At 37.5% G+C, this 16,957-nt stretch overlaps 2 protein-coding genes and 1 pseudogene across 22 annotated transcripts in view; 2 read left to right on the top strand and 1 right to left on the bottom strand.

Moving 5' to 3' along the window:
* Positions 1-16,957, top strand: part of VRK2 (VRK serine/threonine kinase 2) — a 119,826-nt gene that overhangs the window by 98,346 nt on the left and 4,523 nt on the right. For 2 of the 13 annotated variants that reach the window (XM_070069699.1, XM_051838680.2), the window contains exon 13: positions 11,092-11,191. The exons of 8 other annotated variants lie outside the window; for them this stretch is intronic. In XM_070069699.1, coding sequence (XP_069925800.1) covers positions 11,092-11,191 — 100 coding nt within the window. Of the gene's footprint in view, positions 1-3,142; positions 3,260-3,484; positions 3,525-11,091; positions 11,192-16,957 lie in introns of those variants that run through there. 3 more of the 13 variants (XM_051838693.2, XM_051838698.2, XM_051838683.2) reach the window with 3 other exon arrangements.
* On the top strand, positions 5,532-6,465 carry LOC138848815 (heterogeneous nuclear ribonucleoproteins C1/C2 pseudogene; annotated as a pseudogene).
* The window catches only part of FANCL (FA complementation group L), an 83,952-nt gene continuing 76,792 nt past the window's right edge, over positions 9,798-16,957 (bottom strand). For 5 of the 9 annotated variants that reach the window (XM_051838710.2, XM_051838724.2, XM_051838727.2 and 2 more), the window contains one exon: positions 9,798-10,030. In XM_051838710.2, the coding sequence (XP_051694670.1) occupies positions 9,830-10,030 (201 nt within the window). In that variant the 3' untranslated portion in view covers positions 9,798-9,829. Of the gene's footprint in view, positions 10,031-10,212; positions 10,540-16,957 lie in introns of those variants that run through there. The other 4 variants (XM_051838725.2, XM_070069701.1, XM_070069702.1 and 1 more) reach the window with 3 other exon arrangements.

The following is a 16,957-nucleotide window of genomic DNA, read 5'->3' as shown; positions in this document are numbered from 1 at the left end:
GCAGACAGCTTTTTTGTTTGCCAGTTTAATTTTCTTTGGGTAAGTTCCAAGGAGTGGGATGGCTGGGTCTTGTGGTAGGGTTATATTCAGGTTTCTGAGGAATCTCCGGACTGATTTCCATAGTGGCTTTACCAGTTTGCATTCCCACCAACAGTGGGTTGTGTCTTTTTTTCCCCACATCCTTGCCAGCATCTATTCTTGGTAGATTTCTGAATGTGAGCCATTCTAACTGGGGTGAGGTGAAACCTCATTTGTGGTTTTGATTTGCATTTCCCTGTTTGCTAGTGATCCTGAGCATTTTTTCATGTGTCTGTTGGCCATTTGGATTTCCTCTTTTGAAACATGTCTATTGAGGTCCTTGGCCCATCTCTTAAGTGGGTTGTTTGTTTTGATGTTGTGGAGTTTCTTGATCTCTTCATAGATTCTGGTTATTAACCCTTTATCGGTTGCATAGTTTGCAAATATTTTTTCCCATTCTGTTTGTTGTCTCTTCACTTTCCTGTTTTTTTGCAGTACAGAAACTTTTCAATTGGATGTAATCCCAATTGTTAATTTTGGCTTTTACTGCCTGTCACACAGCATATTTTTTGAGATTTATCCATATTCATTAATGTATCTGTAACTTATTCTTTTTCATTGTTGAGTAATACTCTGTCAGATAACTACATCATAATTCCCAGGTCTATGTTTCTCTTAGTGGATACCTGGGCCACTCTGAGTTTTGGCCACCAGAATATAGCAGTTATACCCATTTTGGTACAAATCCTTCTATGGATGTATTTCACTTCTCCTGAGACAGAATTACTGGGTCATCGGGCAAATGGATATTTAGCTTTATAAAAAGCTAACAAATACTTCTGAAGGTGTATTGTTTTACACTCTTGCCAATAATGTACAAGTGTTCGGTCCATTTTTATTCCCAGCATTTGATGTTGTCAACCTTTTTAGTTTCAGTCGTTCCAATTGTATATTAGTATCTCATCGTGGACCCAGTTATTATTTACTTAATGACTAATAATTTTGAGCAGTTTTTCATATGTGTACTGACCATTCATATTCTGTGAACTATCTTCAAATGTTCAGAGCCACTTTTATTTGAATGTTTGTGTTTTTATTAATGAGCTCTAGGAATCTTCTATAAATGGCAATTCAAAAAGTTCAACAAAAATGAAAAGTTTGCTTTCATGCAAAAGACTTTTGAAACCCAGGTATCTGAGGGGTTTTCAAAAATTCATGGGAAATATGTGTTATGAAAAAACTATGCATGATTCCTTCCATAAATTTAGGAACCAGCATGTCAGTTTCCACAAAATAAGCACAATGGGATTTTTTTTTTTTTTTTTTTTAGTACATTAAGTCTAAAGATCAGGTTAAGGAGAACTGGCATTCCAACAATGTAGAATCCTCCTATGGATGAAACTGGTACTTCTCTCCATTAATGTGGTTCATCTTTAATTCTTCCCTGTCTTATACATCTCCTCCATTAAAATTGTCTCTAAATAGTTTGCCCATTTGATCCTATTATAAATATATTTCTTAAATTTCATATTCCAGCTATTTTTTGATAGTATAAACATATATATTGACCAGTACTCTGAGATCATCCTAAGTTCACATACAAGTTGTAGTAGTATTTAAAGATTCTTTTTTGTCCATGGTTAATCATATTGTCTGTAAATAGTGACAGTTTTACTTCTTCCTTTCCAACATGTATGCTTCTGTTTGTGGTGTTATCTTATTCTACCTACCTGCTAGCATCTCTAGTACAACATTTAATATAAGTTGTGAGATTGGGGGAATCTTTGCCTTGTTCCTGATCTTAGGGAGAAAGCATTCATTCAAAGCAGTGACTTTTTCCCAAATATTCTATCAGACTGAGAAAATTTTATTGCATTTTTTAAAAAAAATTTAAAGCACAATTTAGTACTGAATGCTTTTGTGAGATCTACTGATTTAATTACATGATTTGTTTCACTTTACTATTATGAGTACATTGATTTTGTATAGAAAATCAACTTTATTTTTGGGACAAACCATACTAAATCATGATGTGTTGTCCTGCTGAATTCAGTTTGATAAGTTTCTACTCGTTTTCTTTTGCATTTTGATTCCATTAATATTTTTTCTATCCATATGGATGGGAGATACTGATCTGTAATTTGCTTTTCTAATAATACCTTTGTATGGTTCTTTTGGGGTCATTATTTATATGAATTCGAAGTGTGCCCTTCATTTTCAGAAAATCTTGTTGCAAGATTTGCTTTTATTAATGCTGGCTAGAATTTAACAAGAAAACTATCTGAGCTAAGAGTTTTGTTGTAGGAAAATCTTTAGTACCTTGTGCTGCTTCAATACATGTATAAATTGTATAATGTTCAACAAGGTAAATATAGCTATCTCTCCAAACATTTTACATTTATTTATGATGGAAAAATTTACATACTTTTTTCTAATCTTTCTTGTTCTTTTAAATATACGGAGCATTATCATTATCTATAGTCACCCTACTGAGCATTAGAACACCAGAAGTTTTACTTGTGTCCAACTGTAACTTTGCACTGGTTATAAGCTTTTCCCCTTTCCTCTCTTCACTCCTGCTGAACACCATTATAATCTTAACTTATATGAGATCAACATTTTAGAGATTATGTGGTACTTATCCTTCTCTTCCTGGCTTATTTTTCTCACATCCAGTGTTACCCATGTTACCGCAAATGACAGGGTTTCATCTTTTTTTTATGGCTGGATAGTATTCCATTTTTTATAGCTACTGTATTTTCTTTATCCTTTCATCAGTGAATAGGATAGCTTTCTTGGTTTCCTTTTCAGATAATTAGTTAGTAGTATATAATAATGCTACTGTGTACAATGACTTCGTATTCTGCAAATTTGCTGAATTTGCTTATTAGCTTTAGTACTTTTTTTTGGTAGAGTCTGGGATTTTCTACATGTAAGCTTGTGCTGTCTACAAATCCACAAACAGTGACAATTTAACTTCCCCTTTTCTAATTTGTATGCTCTTGATTTCTTCCTCTTGTCTAATATCTCTAAGACTTCCAATATTATGTTTTGAAAAAGTGGTAAGAGTGGGCATCCTTGGTTTTAGATTTTAGAAATAAAACCTTCATTTTTGCCTTTTCAGTGTGATGTAAGCTGTTGGCTTGTAATATATAACCTTCATTTTATGTTAAGGTATGTTCCTTCTAACCTAATTTGTTCAGTTGTTGTTGTAATGGGATATTGAGTGATCTGTTGACAGTCATATGGTTTTTGTCCTTCATTCTCTTGATGTGGTGTGACACTTTTATTTATTTGCATATGTTGAACCATCCTTGGATCCCTGGGATGAATCCCACTTCTTCTGGGTGGTTAATCTTTTGCACACATTGTTGTATTTGATTAGCTAGTATATTGTTGAGTATTTTTGCATCTCTTTATCAAGGATATTGGCCTATAGCTTTCTTTTTTTTGTTTCCTCCTCTAGATTTGATGTCAAAGTGATATTCGCTGCATAGAATGAATTTGTAAGAGTTCTTTACTATTTTTGGGGGATAATGTAAGAATTACTGTTAATTCATCATGAAAAGTTGGCTAGTGTACAGCAGTGAAGCTTCCTGATCCTAGGCTTTTCTGTGATGGAAGACTTTATTATTATTATTGTTATTATTATTATTACTAATTCAATATTACTACTAGTTATTAGTCTTTTCATGTATCCTATTTCTTGATGATTTCATCTTGGGACCATATATGTATCTACAAGTTTTTTCCATTTCTCCTAGGCTGTCAATTTGTTACCACATAATTGTTCACAGTCATCTCTAACAATCCATTGTATTTCTTTGGTGTCAGTTTTAATGTCTCCCTTTTCATGTCTGATTTTATTTATTTGAATCTTCCTTTTTTTTCTTAGTCTAGCAATTTTATCTTTTCAATAAAGTAGCTATTTATCTTTAATTTCTGTGGGTTTTTTGTCTGTGCCATTTATTTGTGCTGAGTTACATTATTTCTTTCTTTCAACTAATTTTGGGTTTGATTTGTTCATATTTTTTTAGTTCCTTGAGGTACAATGAAAAGTTGTTTCTTTGAAACCATTCTGCTTTTTCTATGTAGGTATTAACTACTATAAACTGACACACCCCCCCCCTTCTTGAAGATTGATTTATTTATTTGAAAGAGGCAGAGGCACGGGGCGGGGGGGTCTTTCATCCACTCCCCAAATAGCTTCAATGGCCAGAGCTGAGCTGATCTGAAGCCAGGAGCCAGGAGCTTCTTCCAGGTCTCCCATGTGGGTGCAGGGTCCCTAGCACTTGAGTCATCTGCTGCTGCTTTCCTGGGCCATATCAGAGAGCTGGATCAGAAGTGGAGCAGCCAGTACTCAAACCATTACCGATATGGGATGCTAGCACTGCAGGTGGCAACTTTACCTGCTACACCACAGTGCTGGCCCCTAAACTGTCCTCTTAATACTGCTTTTGCTGTATCCCATAGGTTTTGGTGTGTTGTTTCTATTTTCATTCATCTCAAGAAACTTTTTGTTTCCTTCTTAGTTTCTAATGGAATCAATTTGATTTTCAGGACTAAACTGCTTAATTTCTTTGAAAGTTTTCCTTATTATTCTCTTCCTTGTTGCACTGAGGTCAGAAAAGATATGTGGTATGATTTTTTTTTTCTTAATTTGTAAGACTTGTATGTGACCTAGCATATGACCTAAACTGAAGAATGTTCCATGTACTGATAAGAATAATGTGTTCTACAGCTATTGGTTAAAATTTTCTGGAGCTCTATCAGGTTCAATTGATCTACGGTACAGTTTAACTCTGCTGAATTTTTGTTGATTTTCTGTCTGGATGTACTTTCAGCAATTACTATTATACAAATATATATACAAAATACTATTATTGCATTGATGTCTATCTCTTCCTTTAGATATATATATAATATTTGCTTTATGCATTGGATGCTCTGATACTGTGTGTATATGTTTACAATTTTTATTCCTCTTGCATTCATCTCATTATATAATGAGCTTACATATTTTTACTGTATTTTATTTAAAAATCTATTTTATCTGAAGTAAGTATGGACATTCTTGCTTTGAGCTCCATTTGCATGGGACATCATATTATCCTCTCCTTTTCAGTATATGTGTGTACTTAGAGTTGAAATGAATGTCTTATAAGCAGTATTTCCTTGGATCTTATGTTTTAACTTTGAATTGGGAAAATTTAATCCATTTACATTTAAAGTAAGTGTTGATATATAAGGTCTTACCACTGCTATTTTGATACTTTAATAGTTCTACTGCAATTTCTTTCTCTTACAACCTTTCTCTGGTTAGGTGATATCTAATAGTGTGTTTTGATATTTTACTTGCTTATGATAAGTCTATTATATATTTTTGCTTTTTTTACCATGAAACTTGCAAAACATTTTTGTTTTAACTAGCTATTCTGAAAGAGTGATTTCATATTGTTTATAAAGGTAGGAAAAAATAAAGAACTCTAGATTTTTTTATGAAGAGACAAAGGCCTTCTTGCTGACCTTGAATCTCTTCTCCCTATTCCCTTCTGTTTGCAAATCATTTGAAATATGTTAGAACTTTGCTTGAGTGAGGGTTTTTTTTTTTTTCTTTTTTTCTCTCAGCTACATTTTCAGCTTTGCAAGGAAAATGCAATGGCTAGCAGTGTATACCAACAAGACAGATCTTCGCGCCATGAACTCTCATGTATTCATTGGGAATCTCAACACTCTTGAGATCAAAGTCTTAAACTACAGCAAAATTGTGGGTTGCTCTGTTCATCATGGCTTTGCTTTCATTCAAGATATTAATGAGAGAAATGTCTGAGCTGCTATAGCCAAGATGGGGAGGATGATTGCTGGCCAGGTTTTAGGTATTAATCTGGCTGAAGAGCCAAATGTGAACTGAAAAAAGGCAAGTGTGAAATGATAGACAGCAGAGATGTATGGCTCCTCTTTTGACTAGAACTGTCTTTCACAGGGATTATGGCAGGAAGTAGAGTTAGCTTGTGTCCCTGTTCTTCCTCCTATTGCTCGGGCTATACTACCCTCCAAACAGTAGCATGCATTAGGAAACACCCCACAAAAGTGGCTTCAATGCTCAGAGTGTCAGCTAGGATCTTCCAAGTCTGGAAAGTTGAAAGATGACGACCTACAGGCCAGTAAGAAGGTATTGACACAGATAAAACAAAAAGTGGATTCTCTACTGGAAACCCTGGCAGGGAGAAATGGGAAAGGAACATAGCAAACAAGGAACTGGAGCTGAGGCTGAGGAAGGAGACAAGGACTCTGAAACATAATATTGGGGTTTAGGGATTTTACCCATTGTCTTTTCCTAGGCACTTGTCTAAGGTAATTTTCACCAGGTCTTCTCCCCTCCCCTGGTACCTTCAGCATAGGCTTACTGTTCTCCCCATCCTGTACTTCCCATGGTCATTAATTCATATTACCTAGTGCTTAAGCCCATTTTCACTTCCGTAGATGCTCCTAATAGTTGTTCAGTCTTGCCCTGCAATTTTTTTTACTGAATTCTGATTCCACTCTTTATGACTGAGCAATAAAAAAACAATGTATAGCTTAACAACAGCAACAACAACAAACTCTACAGTTGCACTCCATTTCTCTCCATGGTTTGAATTTCTGATGTTCCATTACCTGTTTATAGACTGCCTATCTCTTAACATTTTAATGTTGTACTGTTTTTTATTTTTCACGCTTAGGATATGAATGGTTTATATATCATGTTTACACTTTTACAGCGTTCAGAATTTATCCTTATAGATTCTCTTACCAGTGAGTTTTCTACGTTATAGTATTTTCCTCTTACTCATTAATGTCTCTTTTGAGTTTTCAGAATTCCCCTTAACCATTTCTTGAAAAATAAGTTGTAGAGGGTGTAGTTTCTCTCAGCTTTTATTTATCTGAGTATGTATGTGAAGGGTAGTTGCTGGGTACACTCTTCTTGGCTGGCCACTTCTTTTCATTCAATACTGTGGAAGTTTCATTCTACAGTCTCCTGGACTGTAATAAAGTTTCCGCTAAGAACTCTAGTCAGGGAAGTTGGGATCTCTTTATGGATTCTTTTGTTACAGCTTTCAGAATCTTTGTCTTTAATCTTAGCGAGCGTGGTTAAATGTCACGGAGTAGACTTGATTAGGCTGAATCCAACTAGGGACTTTTAACTGTCTGCAAGCAGTGGTCTGTGGATAGAGGCCTTTGGACTTTATTAGGTGCTGGGCCTGATAATGGTGGGCCTGCCTCTGAGCTCCAAGGCAAGGTTCTAAGCTCCTTATCCTGTCTTACTCCACAGTGGATGGAGTTTGGCTTCACTTTGTGTTGTAGGTTGGGAGAGAGCAGGCAGAATTGGTATGGAGAATCCATTCAGTCATCAGGTCCTTCCTTCCTGGGGATTTAATATTTCAATTGATCTTTAATTAATTGCTTTTGGTTTTGTCGATTCACTTTTATTTTCTGTTGATATGTTGTTTCACTAATTATCATTTTTTTCATAGTTTGGGTTTAATTTGTTTCCTCAAACTCCAAAGGTAAAAGTTTAAGTCACTGATTTTAAACCCTTTTTTCTTTTCAAAAAGATATTGTTAAAGCTGTAAATCCTTAAGCTATACTTTAACTATATTCTCTACATTTTGATGTTTTCATTATTGTTCAGTTGGATACATTTTCTAATTTCCTTTAACTTATTCTTTGACCCTTGTATTATTTAGATGTTAATTCCTAAATATGTTTTTGATTTGCAGGTTATCTTTTTGTTAATGTCTAATTTAATTTGCTTGTCATGAGAACCATATCCTGTATTACTGTAGTCCTTTAAAATCCATTGCAACTTGTTTTATCACTGAGTAGAATCTGAGTGTCCTTATGTACTTCTAAAGAATGTCTTGTTTGGAGTGTACTGCTCATTAACTGTAAAGTTAAATTGTTTGGTAGAATTCAGATGTTCTATATTTTCACTGTTTAACTTAATGACAACAGAGTGTTAAAATCTCCAACTACAATGGAATTCATCCACTGATGCTCTTCTATTAGGTGCATACAGGTTTAGGACTTACACATTCTTGATGAACTGTTAAATTTATCATTATAAAACAACTTTGTTTTTATGTAATACTCTCTGCCTTGAATTCTTCATCTGATTTTAGTAATTCCTGCATTCCTTTGATGACATGATGTAGTATTTCCTATCCTTTCATGTTCAACCCATGTTACTTTGTGCCTGTGTGCTCATGTAAACAGCATGTAGTCATGCCCTTTTTTTTTTTTTTTAGATTTATTTATTTGAAAGGCAGAGTTACAGAGAGGCAAAAGCAGAGATACAGAAAGTATCTTCTTCCATCTGTTGGTTCACTCCCCAAATGGCCACAATGGTCATAGCTGTGCCAATACACAGCCAGGAGCCAGGAGCTTCTTCCAGGTCTCCCATGTGGGTGCAGGGACCTAAGCACTTGAGCTATCTTCTACTGCCTTCCCGGACATAGCAGAACTGGATCGGAAGTGGGAGAGCCAGGACTCAAACCGGTGCCCATATGGGATGCTGGCACTGCAGGTGGTGGCTTTACTCACTATGCCACAGCTCTGGCCCTGATGGTTCTCTTTTTTAATGAAATCTGAAAAATTCTATTACTATTACTCCATTCGTACTTAATATCAGTATTGGTAATAGTTGGGTTTAGTTTACCATCTTGCTGTTTCCTCTCTTATCCCTATTTCTGCTTTGCCACTTTTGACTTCCCCCTACCTTATTTTGGATTATTTGAATAGTCTTTCTTCAAACTGTACTACTTTTCAGGTTTTTTTTTTTTTTTTTTTTTTTTTTTGAACTGGCTGTTCCCCATCAGAGTCACTGAACTTTGGCCTCTAGACCAAATTCAGCCAACTGCTTGTTTTTGTAAATAGTTTCACTGGAACAGCCATTCTTAACTCTCTTATGCATTGTCTGTGACTACCTTTGTTCTGTGATGGCAGAGCTGAGTAGTTGCAGCAATGACCTTATAACTCTAAACGCCTAATATACTATCAAGTCTTTATAGAAAAAGTTCACAAATTCCTGCTCTGGAGCAGTTCTAATGGAAATATAATGCAAGTCATACAAGTAATTTTAAATCTTCAGGTGGCCACATTTTATAAAGAAAAAGGAACAGGTGACATTTATTTAAAAAAAAAAGCACCCTAATTAAACAAATATTTTAAATATTGTTATGATACACAGAAGTGAGAGACTTGTCACTATTTTTTACATATGAAATCTCCAAATCTGGTGTCTGTTTTATATAAGCAGCAAAACTCAATTCAGATTAGCCAGATTGGAAGCATTCAAGTCACATTAGACATCACAGATCCAAAAATTGTCATATGTACCATTAATTTATCCTTTCTTCAAAGTAACTTGCCTCGATATAGCACTTCACAGATAATGTCAGAACCTTAGAAAAATAACTTCCATCTACTCTCCCATTTTTAGTATTGTTTTATATGCCTCGCTTATATATATATAATAAATTCCATAATGTATTGTTATTGTTGCTTTAAAGAGTCAGTGTTCTTTCAAAAAATTAAGAACAAAGTCTTAAATACCCAAAAGTTATAGTTCATGGCATTCTGCATACCTTTAATAGACCTTTATGTTTCACATCCTTTCTCTTCAGCCTGAAGAAACTCCTTTAACATTTACTGTGGTGTAGATTACCTGCAAACTAATTTTCTCACCTTTACCTTTACCTTTTTTGCTATAGGTTGGGGAGGGAAGAGCTGAATCTATGTTTTCTTATTTATTTTTAAAGATTTATTTATTTTACTTGAAATTCAGAGTTACACAGAGAAGGAGAGGCAGAGAGAAAGGTCTTCCATCCAATGGTTCACTCCCCCAGTTGGCCACCAACGGCCGGAGCTGTGCCAATTTGAAGCCAGGAGCTTCCTCCAGGTCTTCCACGCAGGTGCAGGGGCTCGAGGACTTGGGCCATCTTGAACTGCTTTCCCAGGCCACCGCAGAGAGCTGGATAGGAAGTGGAGCAGCAGGACTCGAATTGGTGCCCATATAGGATGCCAGCATTGCAGGCGGGGCCTTACCCACTATGCCACAGTGCCAGCCCCTTCTTATTTATTTTTAACATTTTCGAGTAATTGTAGACTTTGTTTCATCTTTGACCAATGAAAACACTTCATGTAACTGCACTGTAATTTTTTAAAAAAAATTTATTTACTTATTTGAAAGACAAGAGTCACACAGAGAAGGAGACAGAGAGAGGGGTCCTCTATCCACTGGTTCACTCCCCAGTTGGCAGCAACAGCCAGAGCTGCGCCGATCCAGAGCCAGGAGCTTCTTCTGGGCCTCCCACGTGGGTGCAGGAACCCAAAGTCTTGGGCCATCTTCTACTGCTTTCCCAGGCCACAGCAGAGAGCTGGATAGGAGATAGAGCAGCCAGGACTCCAACCGGCACCCATATGAGATGCCAGCACTGCAGGCCGTGGCTTTACTCGCTACACACAGCACCAGTCCCCGCACTGTAATTTTCAAAACCAGGAATAATGGTTTACTCTTGTACAAACCAAACCCTATCTGACTATCACCAGTTTTTACACTCACTTGTTTGTGTGTGTTCCTGAAATTCCATATAAACATAGCGTAAGCACCACACTCACCATAGACAACTACTCCATGTCCACAAAGATATCCTTCCTGCTGCTTTACAGTGACACCCTCTCCCCAGTCCTAAACCCTGGAAACTACTTTGTTCTGCATTACTGTAATTTTGTCATTTTGAGCATAGTGTAGAAATCAAATTATACTGCCTCTAACTTGTTGAGATTGACTTTATTTCATTCATCTAATTCCCTTCATATCTACCCAAGTTTTACACATGTTGTAGCAGTTTCTTCTGTTTTATTGCTAAGTAGAATTCTGAAGTTTGTATTGTTTAAGAATATTTTGGCCTTCTATGCAGTATGTTGGCAATAGGTTTTTAAATGTTTTTTGTTATGAAACTTTTTATTTGAAAGGCAGAGAGATAGAGATACCTTCCATTCACTCATTCATTCCCCAAATTACCTCAACAGCCAAGACCAGGCCTGTATCAGAAGCCCAGAACTCAATCCAGTCCTCCCACATGTATGGCAAGGATCCAAGTACTTGAGCCATCATCGGCTGCATCCTCAGGTGCGTTATCAAGAAGCTGGATTGGAAGCAGAGTAGAACCCCCACTCTGACAGGGAATGCAGGTGTCTTAGCTAATGCCTTAACCTGCTGTGCTGCAAATCCCACCCTGAACTTACTTCTACCTATGTTTTGGTGCCCAGTGTCTTCTTCCTCACCTTTCCCTGACCCTTCCCAGCCTCTACTGATCACTGCTCGAAATTTAGATTGTAGGGTACTTTTGAAAATCACCTTCAACAAGTTGAGAAAGTTCCCCTATATTTCTAATGTACTGGGACTTTTAATCCTGAATGGATAATATTGTGTGCTTTTTCCACATGGCTTAATAAAATCATATTGCTCTTCTTTACACTATTACTGTGGTATATGACACTGATCTACGTTTGCATATCGAAGATGCTACATTTCTCAAATGAGCCCCATATAACAGTGGTCGTATTTTTTTCCTTTAATGTATTGCTGGTATTTTGAGGATTTTTACATCTGTGTTCATAAGAGCTGTTTGTAGTTTTTATTCTGCCATCTTTGTTGGTTTTCACATCAGGGTAATGGTGGCCTTATGATTTTTTGATTTCTGCAAGAAAATGTGTAGAATTTTTTTCACTTTTTAAAATGTTTTATAGAATTCTCCATTGAAACTAATGGGGCCTCAAGATTTCTCTGTGAATTCAATTTCTTTACTAAAACGATTCAGATTATTTGAACAGTAGGGAATCTTTTCTGTCAAAAGTCAAATTTGCAGGCTTTCTGGGCTGCATCACAATTTAATTTTTGCATAGAAGCAACCACACACAATGTAAGTGGACATAAAGTTTGGCTGATTTTTTATTTGAAAGGCAGTTACAGAGCGGGAGAGATCTTCCATCTGAAGGTTCACTCCCCAGAGGGCCACAATAGCTGAGGCTGGGCCAGGGTGAAGCCAGGAGCCATGAGCTTCTTCCAGGTTCCCAGTGCATGGCAGGTGCCCAGGCACTGGTAACATCTTGTACTGCTTTCCCAGGCCATTGGCAGGGAGCTCGATCAGAAATTGAGCAGCTGGGGCATGAACTGGCACCCATATGGGATGCTGGCAGCACAGGTGGCTACTTAACCTGCTATACCACAATGCTGGTCCCTGAAATTTGAATTTTATAAATTAAAAGAAATTTGAATTTTATAAATTAAAAATTATAAATGTTCAGGTACCTTAAGATACCTCCTTTCTTCCTACCATTAAAAATGTACAAACTAATTTTAGCTGATGAACTCTACATAAACAGGTAATGGACTGAACTTCACCCACACAACAGTTCATCCAACCCTAATCTATTTCATTTTTAGTTTTGGTAGTTTGTGGTTTCCTATGAATTGGTTATTTCATCTAAGATGTCAGGTTTTTGCTGATTCATAGCATTCCCTTAGATTCTATAGATGTCTCTGGGTCTGTAGCGATAGTCATTTCTTCCCGCATGTCACCAGTTTGTGTTTTCTCTCTTCTTTGGCAGGCTTGCTAGAGGTTTATCAATTTCCCTCATCTTTTCCCAGAACCAACTTTTGTTTGGTTCTCCTATATTTTTCTGTTGTCAATTTTACTGGTATGTGCTGTCATTTTTATTTGCATCTTTCCTTGGCCTTCTTTTAATTTTTAGTGGACAGTATATTTTTGCAGTACAATGTGATATTTTAATCTGTTCACACTGCCATGATTAGGTCATGCTATTAAGTCCATTACCCCATGTACTTATTTCTTCTAGTTTTTTCAGGTGTAAATTAAATTGAAACTTTTCTTCTTTTCTAATTTGTTTAGTTATTTCCCAGAGGTCTCTTGACCCATTCAGTAGTGTATCTTTAAAATTTTCAACTGCTCAGAGATTTTCCTATTGTGTTTTCTTTCTTTCCATTTGATTTTGGTTTATTTTTCTTTTTTCTAGTTAAGGCAGAAGCTTAGGATATTGATTTGAACACTTTTTTTTCCTACGCATTCAAGGCTATAAATGTCCTGTAAATGTTAATATATTGTACTTTTATTCATTTCAAAATATTTTGTACTATTCCTGAAGTCTTATTTAATATCTTAATTATGTGTAGTATTTAATTTGTGGTTGTTTCAAGGTTTTTACTACTCTTTTTAGTTTAATTATGCAAGTCTTGCAGTCTTAGAACATACTTTGTAAAACTTTGATTTGTGAAGGCTTGTTTTATAATCCAGGATATGAGGTACACTTCCTTACTAGTGCAGGATGACAACTGTGCACAGGGCTTCCCCCTTCTTCTTCCCCTCCTCCCCACCTGCCTCCACCAACTCTCTCTCTCTCAGGGCTTCCCCCTTCCTCTTCCCCTCTTCCCCACCTGCCTCCACCAACTCTTTCTCTCTCTCTCTCTCTCTCTCTCTCACACACACACACACACACACGTAGGTTCCATGGCCCATGGTGGGAACCTAGAAAGCTACAGCTTCTTTAATGACATTTACCTAGAATAGAGCAGTTATAGTTAATAGGGTTCTGCCCTGCACACATGACTTTCCCCAGGTCCACTGCTTAGAGCAGGCTTTTCTTGCAATTTTGTTTGTCTCTGCATATTGTTGTTTCCAGATGGCTGCTTTATGACTATGCTGGAATACACTGGAGAAACCAAAAACGAAAAGTGAGCGGGGATTCATAGCTAGGTCATTCTTTGTGCCCTAATGCCCTTTGCCGCCTTTTCTGTAATTTTCAGTGCTTCAATAGTTGCTTTTTGTCCAAACTCTTTCACTGTAATTAGCAGGAAGAATAATGTGGAATGCACTTTCTGTCTCTTGACTCCATCTAAGAGCCCTCACTTTCCATTGTGAAGGTTCTTTGGGTGTAGAATTTTTTCTTTCAGAATTTTAAAGATGTTTCTCTGCTTTCTTAGATGTCTAATTTTTCTGATTAAGAAGTTCTATATATAATGCATCTTCTCTTAATGGCTTTTTTTTTTTTTATTAATTTATTTGAAAGGCAGAGCAACAGAGGGAGAGAGAGGTATCATCCATTCACTGGCTCACTCCCCAAATGGCCACTGCAGCCTGGTGTAGGGCAAGCTGAAACTAGGAAGAATTACAGCCTGGTCTCCCACATGGGTGGCAGGAGCCCAAGCACTTGAACCATCTTCTGTTGCCTTTGCAGGCACATTAGCAGGAAGCTGGATCAGAAACAGAACAGCTGGGACATGAACCTACACTATGATATTGGGTGCCGGGATAGCTGCTTAACTTGCTGCACTATAACAGTGGTCCCTCAGGCTGCTTATAAGTTTTGCTTTTTGACTTTGGATTTCTAGGGATGATCATCTTTTATATTTATTATACTTATTGTTATACTTGGGGTTCTTTGAGCTTCTTTTATGGGTTGATATTTGTCATGAAATTGGAAAAAAATCCAGCCATGGTTTCATCAATTTGCTTCATGCCTTAATCTCTTCTATTTCTCCTCAGTTCCTAATATGAGGAGACACCAGAAGTTCACAGAAAATAGAATTATATTTATTTTGGTGCAAAAATATTTTTTAAAATGCATGACTAATTTTTATGCATTTTTAATGAAGATGGCTCCATATGCATTTCAAAAATTTTTGCACCAAAATAAACTTACCAGGACAGCATTATGGAGTAGCAGGTTAAGCCACCCCCTGTAATGCCAGCATCACATATGGTTGCTGATCCAGCTCCCCGCTGATGGCCTGGGAAAAGCACTGGAAGATGGCACAAGTGTTTGGGCCCTTGCCACCAACATGGGAGACTGAAATGAAGCTGTAGGCTTAGGCCTGGCCCAGCACTAGCTGTTGTAGCCACCTGGGGAGTGAACCAGCAGATGGAAGCTCTCTCTAAACTCTTTCAAAAAAAATAAATCTTTAAAAAATAAGTAAACTTAAATTTTCATTCCATTTTCCACAAACTTTTTGAAGTACCTTATAGGTTAGAATGCTTTACCATTTCATAGGCACTATTTACTTTTTATTTATTTATTTGAAAGAGTTACGCAGAGTGGAGACGTAGAGAGAGGGAGATTTTCCATCCGATGGTACACTCCCCAACTGACTGCAACGGCTGGAGCTGCACCCGTCTGAAGCCAGGAGCTTCTTTGGGGTCTCCCACGTGGGTGCAGGGGCCTGAGGACTTGGGCCATCTTGAACTACTTTCCCAGGCCGTAGCAGAGAGCTGGATTGGAAGTGGAGCAGCCAGGTCTCAAACTGGTGCCCAATGGGATGCCAGCGCTTCAGGCCAGGGCATTAACCTGCTGTGCCACAGTGCCGGCCCCATGGCACTGTTTACTTTTAAAAGTCAGTCTTTTTCTCTTGCTGTATTTTAGTTGTGCCTTCTTTTTCTTCTTTTGACTGTAGTGTTAACCCTAGCCAATGGAATTTTATGATTTTTTGGCAAGCTTTGATCTGAGAGGTGTTACAGTTAGAGATACAGAGGGAAAGATACAGAGAAAGGTCTCCTATTCATTGGTTCACTCCCCAGATGGCCGGAGCTGAGCTGATCCAAAGCCAGGAGGAGCCAGGAGCTTCTTTCCAGTCTCCCACTTGGGCCATCTGCTGCTGCTTTCACGGGAACATTAACAGAGAGCTGAGTCAGAAGAGGAGCAGTTGTAACATGAAGCAGTACCCATATGGGATTACAGTGCCGCAAGTGGAGGCTTGGCGTACTACACCACAGCACCAGCCCCAAGGATCTTTCACTTTACACACTTTATTTTTCAGTTCCATAAATGCATTCCATTTTTCCTTTCTCTATTTCCTTATTAATTATGCTTAACTTTTTCTTCATGTATTTGAATATATAAGTCAACCATCTGGCACCTCTCCAAGTGCTATTGTTTTCTTCTGGTGACTTGGCACATTCTTTCATCTGGCATAGTAACATTCTGCTGTGTGAAAGGTATGGATGTTACCTTTATATTTACTAAATAAAAGTTAAAAAAATTTCCAAAGTACAGTTTATGGATTACAATGGCTTCCACCCCCACCCCTCCCCCATTCCATTCACATCAAGATTCATTTTCAATTATCTTTATATACAGATCAATTTAGTATATATTAAGATTTCATCAGTTTGCACCCACACAGAACATAAAGTGTAAAATACTGTTTCAGTACTAGTTATAACATTACTTCACGTTGGACAACACATTAAGGACATATCCCACATGAGGAGTAAGTAAGTGCACAGTGACTCCTGTTGTTGATTTACCAATTGACACTCTTGTTTATGGCCTCAGTAATCACCCTAGGCTCTTGTCATGAGCTGCCAAGGCTATGGAGGCCTTTTGAATTTACTGACTTCGATGTTATTCCGACAAGGCCATAGTCAAAGTGGAAGTTCTCTCCTCCCTTCAGAGAAAGGTACCTCCTTCTTTGAGGCCCTGTTCTTTCCACTGGGATCTCACTCACAGAGATCTTTCATTTAGGTCACTTTTTTTTTTCTTTTTGCCACAGTGTCTTGGCTTTCCATGCCTAAAATACTCCCATGGGCTCTTCAGCCAGATCCGAATGCCTTAAGGGCTGATTCTGAGGCCAGAGTGCTATTTAGGACATCTGCCATTCTATGAGTCTGCTGTGTATCCCGCTTCCCCTGTTGGATCGTTCTCTTCCTTTTTGATTCTATCAGTTAGTATTAGCAGACACTAGTCTTGTTTGTGTGATCCCTTTGACCCTTAGACCTATCAGTGTGATCAACTGTGAACAGAAATTGATCACTTGGACTAGTGAGATGGATTGGTACATGCCACCTTGATGGGATTGAATTGGAATCTCCTGGCACATTTC

The sequence above is a fragment of the Oryctolagus cuniculus genome, chromosome 2 (assembly GCF_964237555.1).
Source record: "Oryctolagus cuniculus chromosome 2, mOryCun1.1, whole genome shotgun sequence".
NCBI classification, from domain to species: Eukaryota; Metazoa; Chordata; class Mammalia; order Lagomorpha; family Leporidae; genus Oryctolagus; species Oryctolagus cuniculus.
Note: the sequence above shows the minus strand (reverse complement) of the source record. Positions and strands in the feature narration are given on the sequence as shown.